Source organism: Pogona vitticeps, chromosome 2 (genome assembly GCF_051106095.1).
Source record: "Pogona vitticeps strain Pit_001003342236 chromosome 2, PviZW2.1, whole genome shotgun sequence".
In the NCBI taxonomy this organism is placed as follows: domain Eukaryota; kingdom Metazoa; phylum Chordata; class Lepidosauria; order Squamata; family Agamidae; genus Pogona; species Pogona vitticeps.
Genome location: NC_135784.1, coordinates 167,326,399 through 167,340,169, shown reverse-complemented (window position 1 = coordinate 167,340,169; position 13,771 = coordinate 167,326,399). Strand labels below are relative to the sequence as shown.

Genomic DNA, 13,771 nt, shown 5'->3' with positions numbered 1-13,771 from the left:
CTATTTTGCTGTAATGCAAAGTATTTTAAAGTGATGAATGCGTAATGAAAAGCCATTAACTTTACAACACATCTGCTGCTCCTCTGTTGATGGCTCCTCTGTTGATGAGGACCAGGCCATATGCCTGCCTTTTTGAACTCTCCTGGAGGATGGGCTGGCTATGGGGATGGTCCTGATGGGTGCCTGTACTCTCCACCACTATCCTGCTGGCCAGTAGAAAGGGATTCTGAGAACTGCAGTCCAAAATAGGTGGAAAACAATAGTTCTCACTGTTCAACTAAAAGAGATGTTAGTAAAGTTGCAAGGGTAACATTCCTTCTTCATTGTGGTCTTCTGTGAATGCACACAAAAGGGTTAACCCAACGCCAGCGTTGGTCCTCTCGGAACATTCTCGTGCTTTAAGAGAAAAGTAACAAAGTTTAAGGCTGCCTGTACTGAGCATGCTCCGCCTGCCCAAGCCTCAGTTCCATTTTTCTGCCTAGCGATTTGGAACCTCTCGCTTCGAGCTCTGTATATTTTCGCTATTTCGACTGATTCTCTGGCTTTTTTACTTTCAATTGAACGGACTTTGTGAACTGCTCCCTTCCCTGACGCGGACTGTTCTCTGGCTCTACTCCGATTGGATTTTCCCTTCAATTTTGGCTGCTTCGGATTTTCCTGCCTTTTCCCCCGCCTTATAACGGCTACTAGTGAGACTTTCAGCTTTTATGTCCCCCTCAGGGCCCTTTAGCCATTGTGTTGTGTGCTCTAGGAAGATTCCCCACCAAAACGGGCATGATCGTTGCCTTTTCTGTTTAGGCGAATCGCATATCGCTAAGTCTTGTAGTCATTGCAAAGCCTTCACTAAAGCTGCATTGAAAGCCAGGCAACAGCGTCTTAAGTACCACCTGTGGGAATCTACTTTGGCTTCTACCAAGCCTTCTGACCTGGAAATTGCCTCACTTTCGGCCACCCCTCGGTCTGAGTCTGGAACTGCCATGCAATCGGTTGTCTCCAGGGTCACAAAACCTTCTAAAAAAGCGACGTCTTCAAAGAAATCCGCTTTGACGTTGAAATCTTCTGCTGCTGCAGCGAAACCTGGAAAACAAGCAAAGGGGAAAGCTCCCATTAAAACCAAGGAACCAGCTTCCACTTATTTCTGAGTCTCTACCTTCGCCTATTTTGGAGGATTCGTCGAGAGACCATGAATCCTTGTCAGAGGCAGCCCCATCACTCCCTCCTCGACAAGTTGAGCCTTCTCTACCGGCAGGCGTTTCATCTCCGACACTGAGTCAGCTTGCTGGAGCTACTGCAGGCTTGACTTCTGCCCCGCATAACCCAATGCCTCTTGGGCAGGGGTCTTTGGCTCCCTCGGTCTCGTCACCGCGTTCGAGATTGAAATCCCCTCGAAAAAGCGCTCGTCGAAGAGGAAACACCGCTCTTCGACTCGACGCTGATCTAAACACCAACGTCGACACAGGTGTTCAGATTCGGAAGACTCCTATAGACCAAGGGTCCGTCATCACCATCGATGTCAACATCACTATAGCTCCTCCAACTCTTCTTCCTCGTCGATGGATCAACGTCAAAAACATAAGAAGGTTAAATATGTCTACATTTCTTCTTCTTCTGAGTCTCCACGTCCCCGCCGCCACCATCGATGTCGACGGGTTGACATCAAGGGTTCAAGGGCTCCAATACCACCCCCTGCAGAACCTATTCCATCCATGTTGACAGCTCCTATTTCTTCACAGCAAACTCAGTCTTCTAATCTTGATGTCGAGAGAATTCCTCGCAAAAGGAAGCAAGATGTTTTTTCTTTGGATCCGGATGAGGTTTCTTTAATAGCATCCTCTGATTCTGAGCAGGGGCTTCTGTCGTGACCTTGCCAAGGAGACCTGCCTGAGGGTAAAGTTGTTGACTCAGATACAGGTGATCCATATGCTTCGTCTCCATCAGAGGACTTTTCTTCATACTCTCAGATGCTCTCAAGATTGGCAAGAGCTCTGAAATTGGAAGTAGACCAACCTACTCCTCCTGGGGAGGACCTTATCTTTGGTGACATCAATCAAGAAAGGTCTCCTCCTCCGAGTCTCACCTTCGTCCCAGTGATAATGGACATTATAAAGGAGTTCTGTGAGCAGCCTTGCACCTCTACCTCCATTTCTCGTCGTACAGAGAACCTCTATCGTGTTCACGGCACCGACACGAAATTCTTACTCAAGCATCCAATACCAAACTCGCTTGTTGTGGAAACGAGTTGTACTAAGCCCTCTGGGAAATCACACGTTACTCCCACTAACAAGGAGAATAAAAAGTTAGAAATCATTGGAAGAAAAATCTATTCCTTAATATCTTTGCTCCTACGGATCATCAATTAACAAACTGCCTTAGGTGCTTACCAGAAACAGCTTTGGCTCAAAATTCTGCCTGGTCTCAAGATGACCCCTGAAGATGTTTGGCAGGGTTTTCTAAACTCCTATGAAGAAGGTCAGACTGTATCTAAGCATCAAAGATTGTTCACTAGACATGCAGCTGAGACTGCTGCCAGAGTCCTTATGTCAGCTGTCACTATTCGCAGACATGCATGGCTTAGGTCTGCCGACATCCTAGAGGACATCAAAGCCAAAGTAGAAAACCTTGCTTTTGATGCGACCAGACTGTTCAATGAGAAAACCGACAATCATTTGGAGGACCTCCACAAGGCAAAGAAAACTGCCAAATCCTACTCTATCCAGACACAACCTAGGTATAAAAAAATCCAATGGAGAAGGTCTTACGCTCAGTATCAACAATCCTCACAACAGTACAGACCTTACAAGAACTTACCTCAGTAAAGAGCATCTCAGACTTCTTCTTCTGCTCCTAGTTATCGTCCTCTGCAATCCCAGCGTAGGCAGTCCTTTAAGCCGCCTGCCAAAAAATCAAAACAGTATCTTTGACTCTATCATAAACGTAGATGGAAGTCCCATCACCACACGGCTTCAACCATTTCTGGAAAATTGGTCTGCCATCACAAACGACTCATGGGCATTAAAAATCATCCAATTCAGCTACCGACTGGAATTTATAGAATTTCCTCCCTTAGGGTTCGTAAGTCACACTTCTTTCAATCCCGCTTTGGAGGAGGAAGTTCTGTCACTTCTGGGAAAGGACGCCATCCAGCCTGTCCCAATCACAGATCTAAAAAATGGATTCTACTTCCTGTACTTCGCCGTGTCAAACAAGGGTGGAGGTATAAGACCTATCCTCGACTTAAGAATCCTAAACACTTACCTGCATCCGAGATGCTTCCAGATGGTGATGTTGGAGTCCATCCTGCTCCTGCTAAAGAAAAACAACTGGTTTGTGGTGGTGGATCTGAAGGATGCATACTTCCATGTGACCATCCATCCAGATCATCGCAAATACCTTCGATTCATCTTTCAAGGAACCATCTATCAATTTCTAGCCTTGCCCTTCGGACTGTCAACAGCTCCCAGGACATTCACAAAGGTCATGGCACCTGTGGCAGCTTACCTATGCTTCAACGGCATCCACGTCTACCCTTACATAGACGATTGGTTGGTAGTCTCTCCATCCAGGGCCCAGGCCCTGAAAGACACAAAATTCATTCTACGGGTACTGCCAAAGCTAGGCCTCACCATCAACAGGGAGAAGTCACATCTCGAACCATCCAAGATAGTGCATTATATCGGAGAACGTCTAGATGCCATCAGAGGTCGAATTTTTCTGCCCAGGGACCGCATTCAAAAGATACACAAGGCCCTCAGGAAGTTTGGGCCAAGGGCCTGTATGAGGGCAAAACATGTTCAACATCCATTAGGTCTCATGGCCTCTACCACTCCGGCTCTGGCACACGCACGTGTCAAACTGCGGTCCCTGCAGTCTTGGTTCCTGGCACTCTTCAGTCCCATGACAGACAGTCAGAGGAAACGCCTCTGTGTAACTCCAGAGCTTGCAGAGCAACTCCAATGGTGGAACTATCCTCCACATCTGAGGATAGGCAGACCCTTTCGACCACTGCAGCTCACCGTCCAGGTGACAACAGATGCCAGTCCGACAGGATGGGGAGCACACTGTGGACGGCACAGGGTCCATGCTCTCTGGTCTGCGCAGGAAAGAAACCGCCACATAAACCATCTGGAGATTATAGTGGTCATCAAAGCTTTCAGAGCCTTCCTTCCCATGGTGCAGGGTCGTGGTGTTCAAGTAGTAACAGACAACACCACGACCATGTACTATATCAACAAACAAGGAGGGACACGCACAGGATCACTGCTATACCTTGCCATCCACCTGTGGGAATGGTGTTATCTCCACCACATCTTTCCTGTGGCAATTCACGTGTCAGTGACGGAGAATGCCCTAGCAGACCAACTGAGTCGCATTTCAGCTCAGAACCACAAATGGGAGTTGAACACAGAGGTGTTTCGCAGACTGTGTCGCCTTTGGGGGACTCCAGATGTGGACCTCTTTGCTTCTCAGTGGAACGTGAAGTGCACCATTTATGCATCCAGAGCCGGCTTTGGCAGGGACTCCATCGGGGATGCATTTCTGGTGCAGTGGAATCAGGGACTCCTATACATGTTTCCACCTCTTCCACTGATTCAGAGATCACTGGTGAAACTTCGTCACGCACCTGTGGAGGCAATCTTCATAGCACCATACTGGCCTTGTCAAGTATGATTTCCAGCATTGAAGATGATGTCCTCCGACTTCATGAAACTACCAGCTTTACCCGATCTGTTGACTCAAGATGTGGCAGGGTGTTCCATCCAGATGTGGATACTCTGCATCTAACGGCGTGGAGGATCTCCCCGAGATCAAGGAGGTGTTAGATCAGGCAAAGAAACCCTCCACCACTCTTCTCTACGGTTTCAAGTGGAGAAGTTTTCTGAAGTTCACTGACGCCAGGGGTCTTGTGCCATTCCCTGTGTCTCTTTCTACGTTACTGCAATATCTAAGTTACCTGTTTGATTTCAAGTTGTCCCTTTCCACTATTAAAGTTTACCTAGCTGCAATTATTTCTTTCCAACCTAAGGATTCGGATTCATCACGCCTATTCTCCCATCCTACAGTTAAAGCCTTTCTCAAAGGACTCACTAATCTGAGACCCCCAGTTCGACCACCAGTTCCACAGTGGTCCCTTCAGTTGGTGTTGCATGCCCTTACTCGTCCTCCCTTTGAACCAATGGCTACGTGTGACCTCAAGATGTTATCTCTTAAGTCTTTGTTTCTTGTGGCCATCACTTCTGCCAGACGGGCGAGTGAACTTGCTGCCCTTCGTTCTGACCAACCCTTTCTAAAATTTTTCAAAGATAAAGTTCTGTTACACCCAAAAGTGGTTTCAGACTTTCATCTCAACCAGCCTCTACTGCTTCCCACTCTGTTCTCTGAACCTACGAATGACACCTTCTATGTCTCTAGAACCAAGGACTTTAGGTCATCCAATAGACTTTTCCTCTGCTACTTTGGGAAAAAGAAAGGTCTCCCAGCATCGTCTTCAACCCTCTCCAGATGGCTTGTCTCCACAATCTCACTTGCTTATGAGCTTCAGCATAAGACTCCACCTGAAGGACTCCGGGCTCATTCCACCAGAGCCATGGCCTCTTCTACTGCCCTACTACGTGGCATTGATCTGCCTGACATCTGCAGGACTGCCACTTGGTCTAATATCTCCACCTTCATCACTCACTACAGACTAGACCTGAGGGCCAAGAAGGAGACAAGTTTCAGGAGAGTGGTGTTGACATCTGTCCTCCAGTGACAGCCCACCATCCGGTGAGTATGCTAATCACCCTTTTGTGTGCATTCACAGAAGACCACGATGAAGAAAGAGAGGTTACTTACCTGTAACCATGGTTCTTCAAGTGGTCATCTGTGAATTCACACAATCCCGCCCGGCCTCCCCTCTATCTGTCACTGGCTGTATCGAGCTCATGCTCAGGTACCTGTGGCGAATAAATGGAACTGAGGCTTGGGCGGGCAGAGCATGCACGGTACAGGCAGCCTTAAACTTTGTTACTTTTCTCTTAAAGCTCGAGAATGTTCTGAGAGGACCAACGCTGGCGCTGGGTTAACCCTTTTGTGTGAATTCACAGATGACCACTTGAAGAACCATGGTTACAAGCAAGTAACCTCTCTTTCTCAAGTATAGACTGCTTGTGAGTCGACAAATGTGCTTGGCCTGTAATCCCATCATCCTTCACCAGTGGCTATGCTGCCTAAGACTGATCAAAAGCTGCACACCCTGGTCGACTGGATATCTTAGTAAGATGAAATTCTGTTTCTGGCAATAAATTCTGGCCATAATTATTAGGACTGAAAATAATTAATGTTCATTTTATCGTACAGTAATTTCTAGGCAAAAATCAACAGATTTAGAACCTCCTGAATATGGGTTTTCATTGTTTTGCGCTTCCTTGTGAAGACCCTCAGTTTACCCATATGCCACAGATATTTTTGATACAGAGCTGCCCAATTTCAGCACAGACACAGGAGATTTTTCTTGATGTCTGCCAGCTGTCCAGTTTAATATCATGAAGTCTGGTTTGATCTGGTTCCCTGGCATGTGGTATAGATGTCTTCAGCACTCCAGAGTCTGTAGACCTTGCCCTTTTGCCAGTAACAATGCCTAGAAAGTTATTATGATTTTCCTTCATGACACTTTTGCATCCTTGACAGCTCAGAGCCCTGATTTCTGGGGATTTGTCTTGAATTTGGAATGTTATGGACACAAAATTAACACTGGGCTGTTTTAAAGTGACCATCACAGTTATCTTAAGAAATATCCATAACAAGCAAGTTTGAAAACAGAGTCTGCGTCTTGTGTCTCTTTCTTAGCACAGTCATTTTCCTCTTATCAAGATTGACTGGATGGCTGTAAGTCAAGGAGACCCTTGAAATGTCTCCCAGCACATCCTGACCCTTCAGGGTTGACTTAGTTCTCACGGATGTTGGTAAACCTGTATCTGGGCTGAACTACTATAGACAACAGGAAGTATTTGCATGAGTGAATAAAAAGTTTTAAAAAGTCTGCCTACAGAGAAAACTAAAAGTCAGAGAGAACGGTTTTACTCTAGCTGCTGTCTATTATATTGGTTTTACATGTGCAAGAAATCATAGACAGATTCTACTTTGTAAACCTCCACCTGAAGTCTGCAGTGGTACAGTTTAGATACCAATTGCCCACTTTAGGAAGAGTTAAGCCCCTTTCTGATCCTCCTTCCAGGGATTAAAATTTAATTTCAACTAGTTGGGTGTGTGTGGAATTGATGGAGCCTATAAATTAGGGTAGTGAGGGACAGAAAGAGCTGATATTTCCTTCAGCCGTCTTCTCCCCTGAAATAAGTGGTTGTGAAATATCACGGGTTCTGTAGAGGACAAGAGGACTCCTAGGACATCTAAGTTGCAATGAAGGGCTTATGCCACAGCCTCAGGTACAGACCATGTTTTTTGTCTCTTGTCACCTAAGTGGCCAAATTTGTCATGACAATGTAGCTATGACTCTGAACAGCAGTTTAGTGCACAGTCATTGGAAGATGATGATATCAACACGCAACATTGGGATCAATCTACAGGAAGCCAGCTTTAGGCTGATATCCGGAAACACTTATTAACTGTTAGAGCAGGAAGACAATGGAGCTAATTACCTTAGGAGTTGGTGAGCGCTTCAGTTCAAGAGAAAATTGGACAGCCATCTGTCTGGTTTGCTTTGATTTGGATTCCTTCATTGAGCAGGGAGTTAGACTTTATGGCTTTATGGGCCCTTTCCAACTCAATTACCCTTTGATTCTAACCCTCATTGGCTAAAAAGATAAAGATACAATTCTTTGCTATGGTAGAGAGCTAATGTGTTCCCCAATGGTTCCCAACCTTATGTCCAATCCAAGTGTTCTTGGATTATAGCTCCCAGAAATTCTGGCCATCACAGCCAGTGATGAAGGTTTCTAGAGCTTTTGTTGATGAACATCTGGGGGGGACAAGGCTGGAAACCACTGCCCTAGAGTGTTGGTTGTATAAAGAAGATATGGCCATGGAAAGGTCCATACGCTTACATTCGTACCACTGTTACCTTAAAGAGCAAAGAAATATTAGAAAAGGGATGGTGTTTTCTGTGGCTTTATCTTACATATTTTCAAAACTGTAAATTAGTAAAGGGACAAGTCCTGTATTATGGAAGGTTAGGTTGTGATGATGCATTTTTGCGTCTAGCTTCCAACAGTAAGAAGATATCTTATTTAATAGCTAGTTCCCAAGTAGCTGCTTTAAATATTTACAATTACAGAACTGCTTCTTGCTCTCTGCTTAGGTACAAAGCACAAGACTATCCTGGAAGCACGCAGTGGGTTAGGGCCCATCAAGGCATATCCACGCCTAAGCCCTACAGCTGGAGGGGAGCCAGGCAGCCAAGACCCTAGTGCTCAGGAGAGAACCTTCCACTGTGAAATCTGCAACGTCAAAGTCAACTCGGAGATTCAGCTCAAACAGGTAGCAAACCCTCTCACCACACTGTGAACCTTATATTCCTGGAGGAGACCCTCCTGCTCCTCGAAAGCAGGTCTGATAGGACACAGAGTGGCTGGCTGTTTCTAAAACCAGATTTAAGCTGAATATCAGGAAAAATGTCTTAACCATTAGAGCAGGACGACAATGGAGCCAATGACCTCGGGAGGTGGGGAATGCTCCAACGCTGGAGGCATTCAAGATAAAATTGGACAACCATCTGTGAAATCTGCTTGTAAACCATATATTTATTATTTTAAAACAATGTTTAACTATGGGCGAAAGAGAAGAGTGCATCTGAAGCTATGCAGAGTCCATTTTGCTCTTAATGGATCATGTCCCTGGGCTTTTATATCAAAGAGTTTAGCACCCAGGCAGTCCCAAGCCCAACACCAAAATTTCTCCCTCATCCCATGAAGCGTTAGTCCCCCTCTCCTCAGCACTGGTTGGGGGCTTCATCTATAGTTCTGGACACCCCACTTTAAGAAGGATGCCAACAACCTGGAGCAAGTTCAGAGGAGCACAAGAGGTATGATCAAGGGATTGGAAACCAAGTCCTATGAGGAAAGACTGAAAAAAACTGGACATGTTTAGGCTTGAGAAAAAAAGACTTGGGGGTGGGGAGATGATAGCACTTACCTACTTGAAAGGTAGTTGTACAGAGGAGGGGCAGGATCTGTTCTCAGTCATCCCAGAGTGCAGGACATGTAATAATGGGCTCAAGCTACAGGAAGCCAGATTAAAGCTGAATATTGGGAAACACTTCTTAACTGTTAGAGCAGTATGACAATGGAACCATTTACCTTGGGAGATGGTGACTATTCCAATGCTGGAGGTATTCAAGAGAAAATTGGACAACCCTCTGTCAGATCTGCTTTGATATGGATTCCTGCATTGAGCAGAGAGTTGGACTCAGTGGCCTTTGAGGCTCATTCCAACTCATTGGTCTGTGATTCTGGGATTCTATTCCTGAGGTAAACTTAAGTGACAAGGAGAAAGGTCTGACTTATGACAGATCTTGGTCTCTGTTAAGGGTTGGCAGTTTTTGACACAGATTTGATCCCTGGAACACACTAGTGTTCTTGCACAGTGTGCGTGCATTTTAGTGTGGATTACACAGCAGAAATCCCTGTTTTATTGCAAGGACGGTATGGGAAACCATAGGAACTGCCTCTGGGATTTTTTGACTTGAGGACCAAACATTCCCCAGCCAAGCTCACACTAGATGTGGATCTGGGGGGAGGGGGAGAGAGAGAGAGAGCATGTGTGTGATCCCATGCTTTAGTATTCCGTAGGTGTGCACAACAAGGTAAAGCTGCACCACCAAAATTTTAACTATACCCAGAAACAGCTCCAATGAGATCCATGCACATTACTGGATTGAGGATATGGGCAGTTAATGGAGGGGGATCAAATCAAGGGTTCAAGATGCTTTGGTTGCTCTGCATCAATACATCTGGGTCTTCCTCTTCTGTTTCATAGCACATTTCCAGCCGACGGCACCGAGATGGAGTAGCTGGGAAGCCCAATCCCTTGTTGAGTCGGCACAAGAAGCAGCGAGGCATGGCAGAGCTGCCGGTGAGTAGAGGCCGACATTTCCTAGGCTGGGCAAAGGTTGCACACAGCTTCCTGCTCAAGAGTATTGCATGGCACTATGGTTAGACAGGCTTTGGTAGCTGGCACTGCCGTAAGCTGTGGACAAACCTGAGCAAGCTGAATAGGGAGGCCAAGTTTTCATTCCAGTAAGGTAAACTTTTGTTTGTGGGTAGACTTTTTTATATTTATCAGACTGTACTTTTTTGTAATCTGGTTTTAACTGTAGTTCATGATGACACATCCGCTGAATTTCCTAGCTGAATTCGGATTCGAATCTGGATTTCCTAGGTGATTGCTCACAGCCCTCTTTTGCTTATTTCTGATCTTCTGCCCCTCTCTTTCTCTCTCTTTCTCTCTCTCTCTCTCTCTTTGTGTGTTTTCAGGGCTCTCTGGCCTTCCCCAAGGATCTTCCCAAGTCACTGGCAGCTGGATTATTGCCCAATCCTCTGGCTGTAGCAGCTGCCATGGCAGCTGCCGCTTCCACGCCGCTGACGCTTCGACCAGCTCCGACGCCACCCCTGTTGCAGGGCCCACCTCTGACGCACCCGCTCCTGCGTCCGGCCCCGGGACCCATCCGAACTGCACACGGACCCATCCTCTTCTCACCGTACTGATGCAGACCGCCCACCCGCCTGCCTGCCATAGTCCTGGGACTCTTAGCCCCACTGGAACCGCCCCCCCTGGCAACTAGCAACCAGTCCCAGCAAGGTCACACGGCGTCCAGTCCCATCCAGTGGGAGCATCTTACTCTCCTCCCTCTCTTCTTTTTTTTTCTTTTTAACTGGAAGTGGAGTTATTTTCCTGAGAAGAGCAAAAGGGACAATCCCACCCTTCCACAGACACACACACACACACACACACGTACGCAGGCCGGCTCTCAACCCCCAACTGGGGCCCCAGCCAAATCCGCACAAGTGCTGGGTTCCCCCCGTGGGTTGGGGTGAGCTGTGTTTCCCTGTGTGTCTCTGTCTGTGCGTGTGTGCGTGCACATGTGTGTGTCAGTCCCATCTCCCGAGGTACGAAAGGTTGGGGAGAGGCATGGCCTCCCCGGGACTCTGTGGAGCATCGAAAGGGGGAGGCAGTTCTGGTACCTCAGGGACTGATCAGCAAGCCATTTCTTTTCATCCCAGAGCTAAGGAAGGGGGAGTCTCCCCCCCCCGACTCATACAAGCCATTGTCCACTTGCACTGAGAGGTGGGGGTGTGTATGTGTATGTGTGTGCAGGACAGAAGACAGGGCCTCTGGAAAAAAGAGCCCCTACTGCAATAATGCTGGCCGGCACCTCCATGTACATATCTCCCCCCTGGGTTTCCTCACTGGCCCTTCCCTGTGCTGGTCCCGCCCTCACTGCGCTTCCATGCAACCAGAGCCCCCTCCCCATCATGGGGGGGGAGGCCCTCTCACTGCTGCACCTCGACAAGAGACTGACAGAGCAAGTACTGTGCTCCCATTTCCTGTTCCCTCCCATTCTTCCTGCACTAGACGGCAGACAGAAGACATAACCCATTCAGCCGCGCTTTTCCCATCCGGAGGAATCCAGAAGCCTTCCTCCTCTGAGCTGAAGAAAGGGTGGCCTCGTCGCCAAGCCTGCCCGTGATCTGAGGGCTCAGGGGCTGCTCCTTGGTGGAGAGAGGGTGGGGATCTCTCTCCTTAAGAGCCACTTGCATCTCTTTCTGCCTGTGGGTTATTTGTGCTGTTGCCATGGTAGCACAACATCTCTCTCTCCCTTGCCGTCCGCCCCCTTTTTACTGTGCATACAGAGTTGGGTTGCCATCTCTGCACGCCTTTCTTGAGCGGGTGGGACATGAACTAAGAGGCCAGGTGATACTTTTTCCTGGAGATTTTAAGCAGCCCCATCCCTTCTAAAGCCCAGCACCACCCAGAGTGCATAAAATCCCAGATGCTTGTTAAATTCCCTGGCACACATCCTAGTTGGCACCTGTCAGTGGACTCTGTGTGTGTGCAGGTTTGTATGTGTTTGTGTGTGTGTGTGCATGCGTGCATTTGCATGTGTTGATTAATCCAACAATAGAGTCCATTTCTCTCTTGCTCTCTTTACACATGCATACATGCACACACATACATATACACACCCACCCACACACACAGACACAATGTGGCCTGCAGTTTCCCATCTACCCAAGCAGAAGTACAATGCAAGGCTGTGAACAACACCCTGCGGCCCAGGGAGGAAGGTCTTCCATGGCATGGCCGATGCACTGCTACCCATTATTCTCCCTTCTCCCTCTGCTCCTCTACAAAACTGTGATTGATGTTCAGAGCAATAGAGAAACTGGCGTGTAGGGGGGAGAAGGGGGCCTACCCTTCCCCCCAACTGGCATGAAACACGCCAGACCTGCCCCATGTTACCTCAATCCTTGGAACCTGCAGGGCAACCTGTCCTTCTCCGTCCACCCATCTCCAGGGGTCCCTTTCCACCCCCAGAGTGTCTGTCTGCCCACCATCCATTCACCCATGCTAGACTCTTGCCCTGCCCTGCCCCTCCCCGCCCCCCCCTTGCTGACACCCAGATTGCCTTTCTGCTTCATCCTTCATAGCACCTTCGACTCCTGCCCTTGCCTCCCTCGCCCTTGACAACAATAAAAGGAGTGAAAAGGCTCATTGGTGCCTCCATTCAATCTATTTTTGTGTCTGTCAGAAATTTCTAGACCTGGATTGGGAACTTCATGAGAACCGGTTATGATGATCCGCAGTTCACTGTAAGGGGACTACGTGCCTTCTAGTCCAAGAGCTCCCTTCAGGTGCCAAAGTTTGAAAAACGGTGCGATTCAGCAGCGCCTGTGCTTAGCAGGCTGTATGAAGCCACTCACTTGGCTAGGCAGATATAAATACCGAGAGGCCTTCCTGCTTTTTACAGCTCAGTGGACCAGGTTGGCCTCCTTCGTTAAGAGCTTCACTGATTTAGGGACTTCCAATTGGAGAACCGCGCCCTTGGGGTCTAGATTTGGGGACAGCCTCCCCAAAGCCCTTTTCTGACAATGTATTAAAAATGAGTTCTTGCAGAGCAAAGGTGGTATAGGCTGGGAATTTCAAGTGAAGCCATCATCATCCTCTGTCTGCCTTGTTCCTCCCTTCCCATCCAATTATTTATCAAGGGCCATGCAATGATTCGGAGCCAGACTCTGCATGTGTATTTCCGACCATGCTGTTCTCAGAGGCACCCATGAAGATGGTTGGACATGAAAGAGACGCGGATGCGGGCGGGGGGGGAAGAGACCTAGCAGGTCTGGGCCATATACATCAGAGATGAGGAAGGTGGGGCTGCAGCTCCCATTGTCCTTCACCATCACCTACGTTGTTGAGGACTGATGGGAGCTGCCGTTTGCAGCCACACTTGGAAGGGCACGTGTACCCCAACCTGATCTGTTTCGAAAAGGGCCAGAGGCCAAGACTGGAGACTTGTCTGGGCGCATTTTGAGGGGGAGTCCAATGTGACCCAGGGAGGACAATCCAGAGCAAAGCTCTATGAAAGCGCCACCCGGATTAACAACAGCCATGCTAGGGAAGAGGCCTCATCTGAGATTTCTGTTTGGAGCTGGTGCTGGAGAATTTCCCAGTGGATAATGCCTCAAGGCAAATAGTTTAAATTTACTGCCTTAATCTGGCCGACCCTGCAAACAGCTCAGATTAGTTCAGGTTTTGTATTGGTCTGTTTCAGTGCTTGTTT

At 47.8% G+C, this 13,771-nt stretch overlaps 1 protein-coding gene across 6 annotated transcripts in view; it reads left to right on the top strand.

The window, feature by feature from the left end:
* The window catches only part of ZNF385A (zinc finger protein 385A), a 165,560-nt gene extending 152,855 nt beyond the window's left edge, over positions 1 to 12,705 (top strand). For all 6 annotated transcript variants that reach the window (XM_072991137.2, XM_072991134.2, XM_072991133.2 and 3 more), the window contains 3 exons: positions 8,294 to 8,472; positions 9,970 to 10,065; positions 10,467 to 12,705. In XM_072991137.2, coding sequence (XP_072847238.2) covers positions 8,294 to 8,472; positions 9,970 to 10,065; positions 10,467 to 10,697 — 506 coding nt within the window. In that variant the 3' untranslated portion in view covers positions 10,698 to 12,705. The remainder of the gene's footprint in view (positions 1 to 8,293; positions 8,473 to 9,969; positions 10,066 to 10,466) is intronic.
* Positions 12,706 to 13,771: the final 1,066 nt, after the last annotated feature.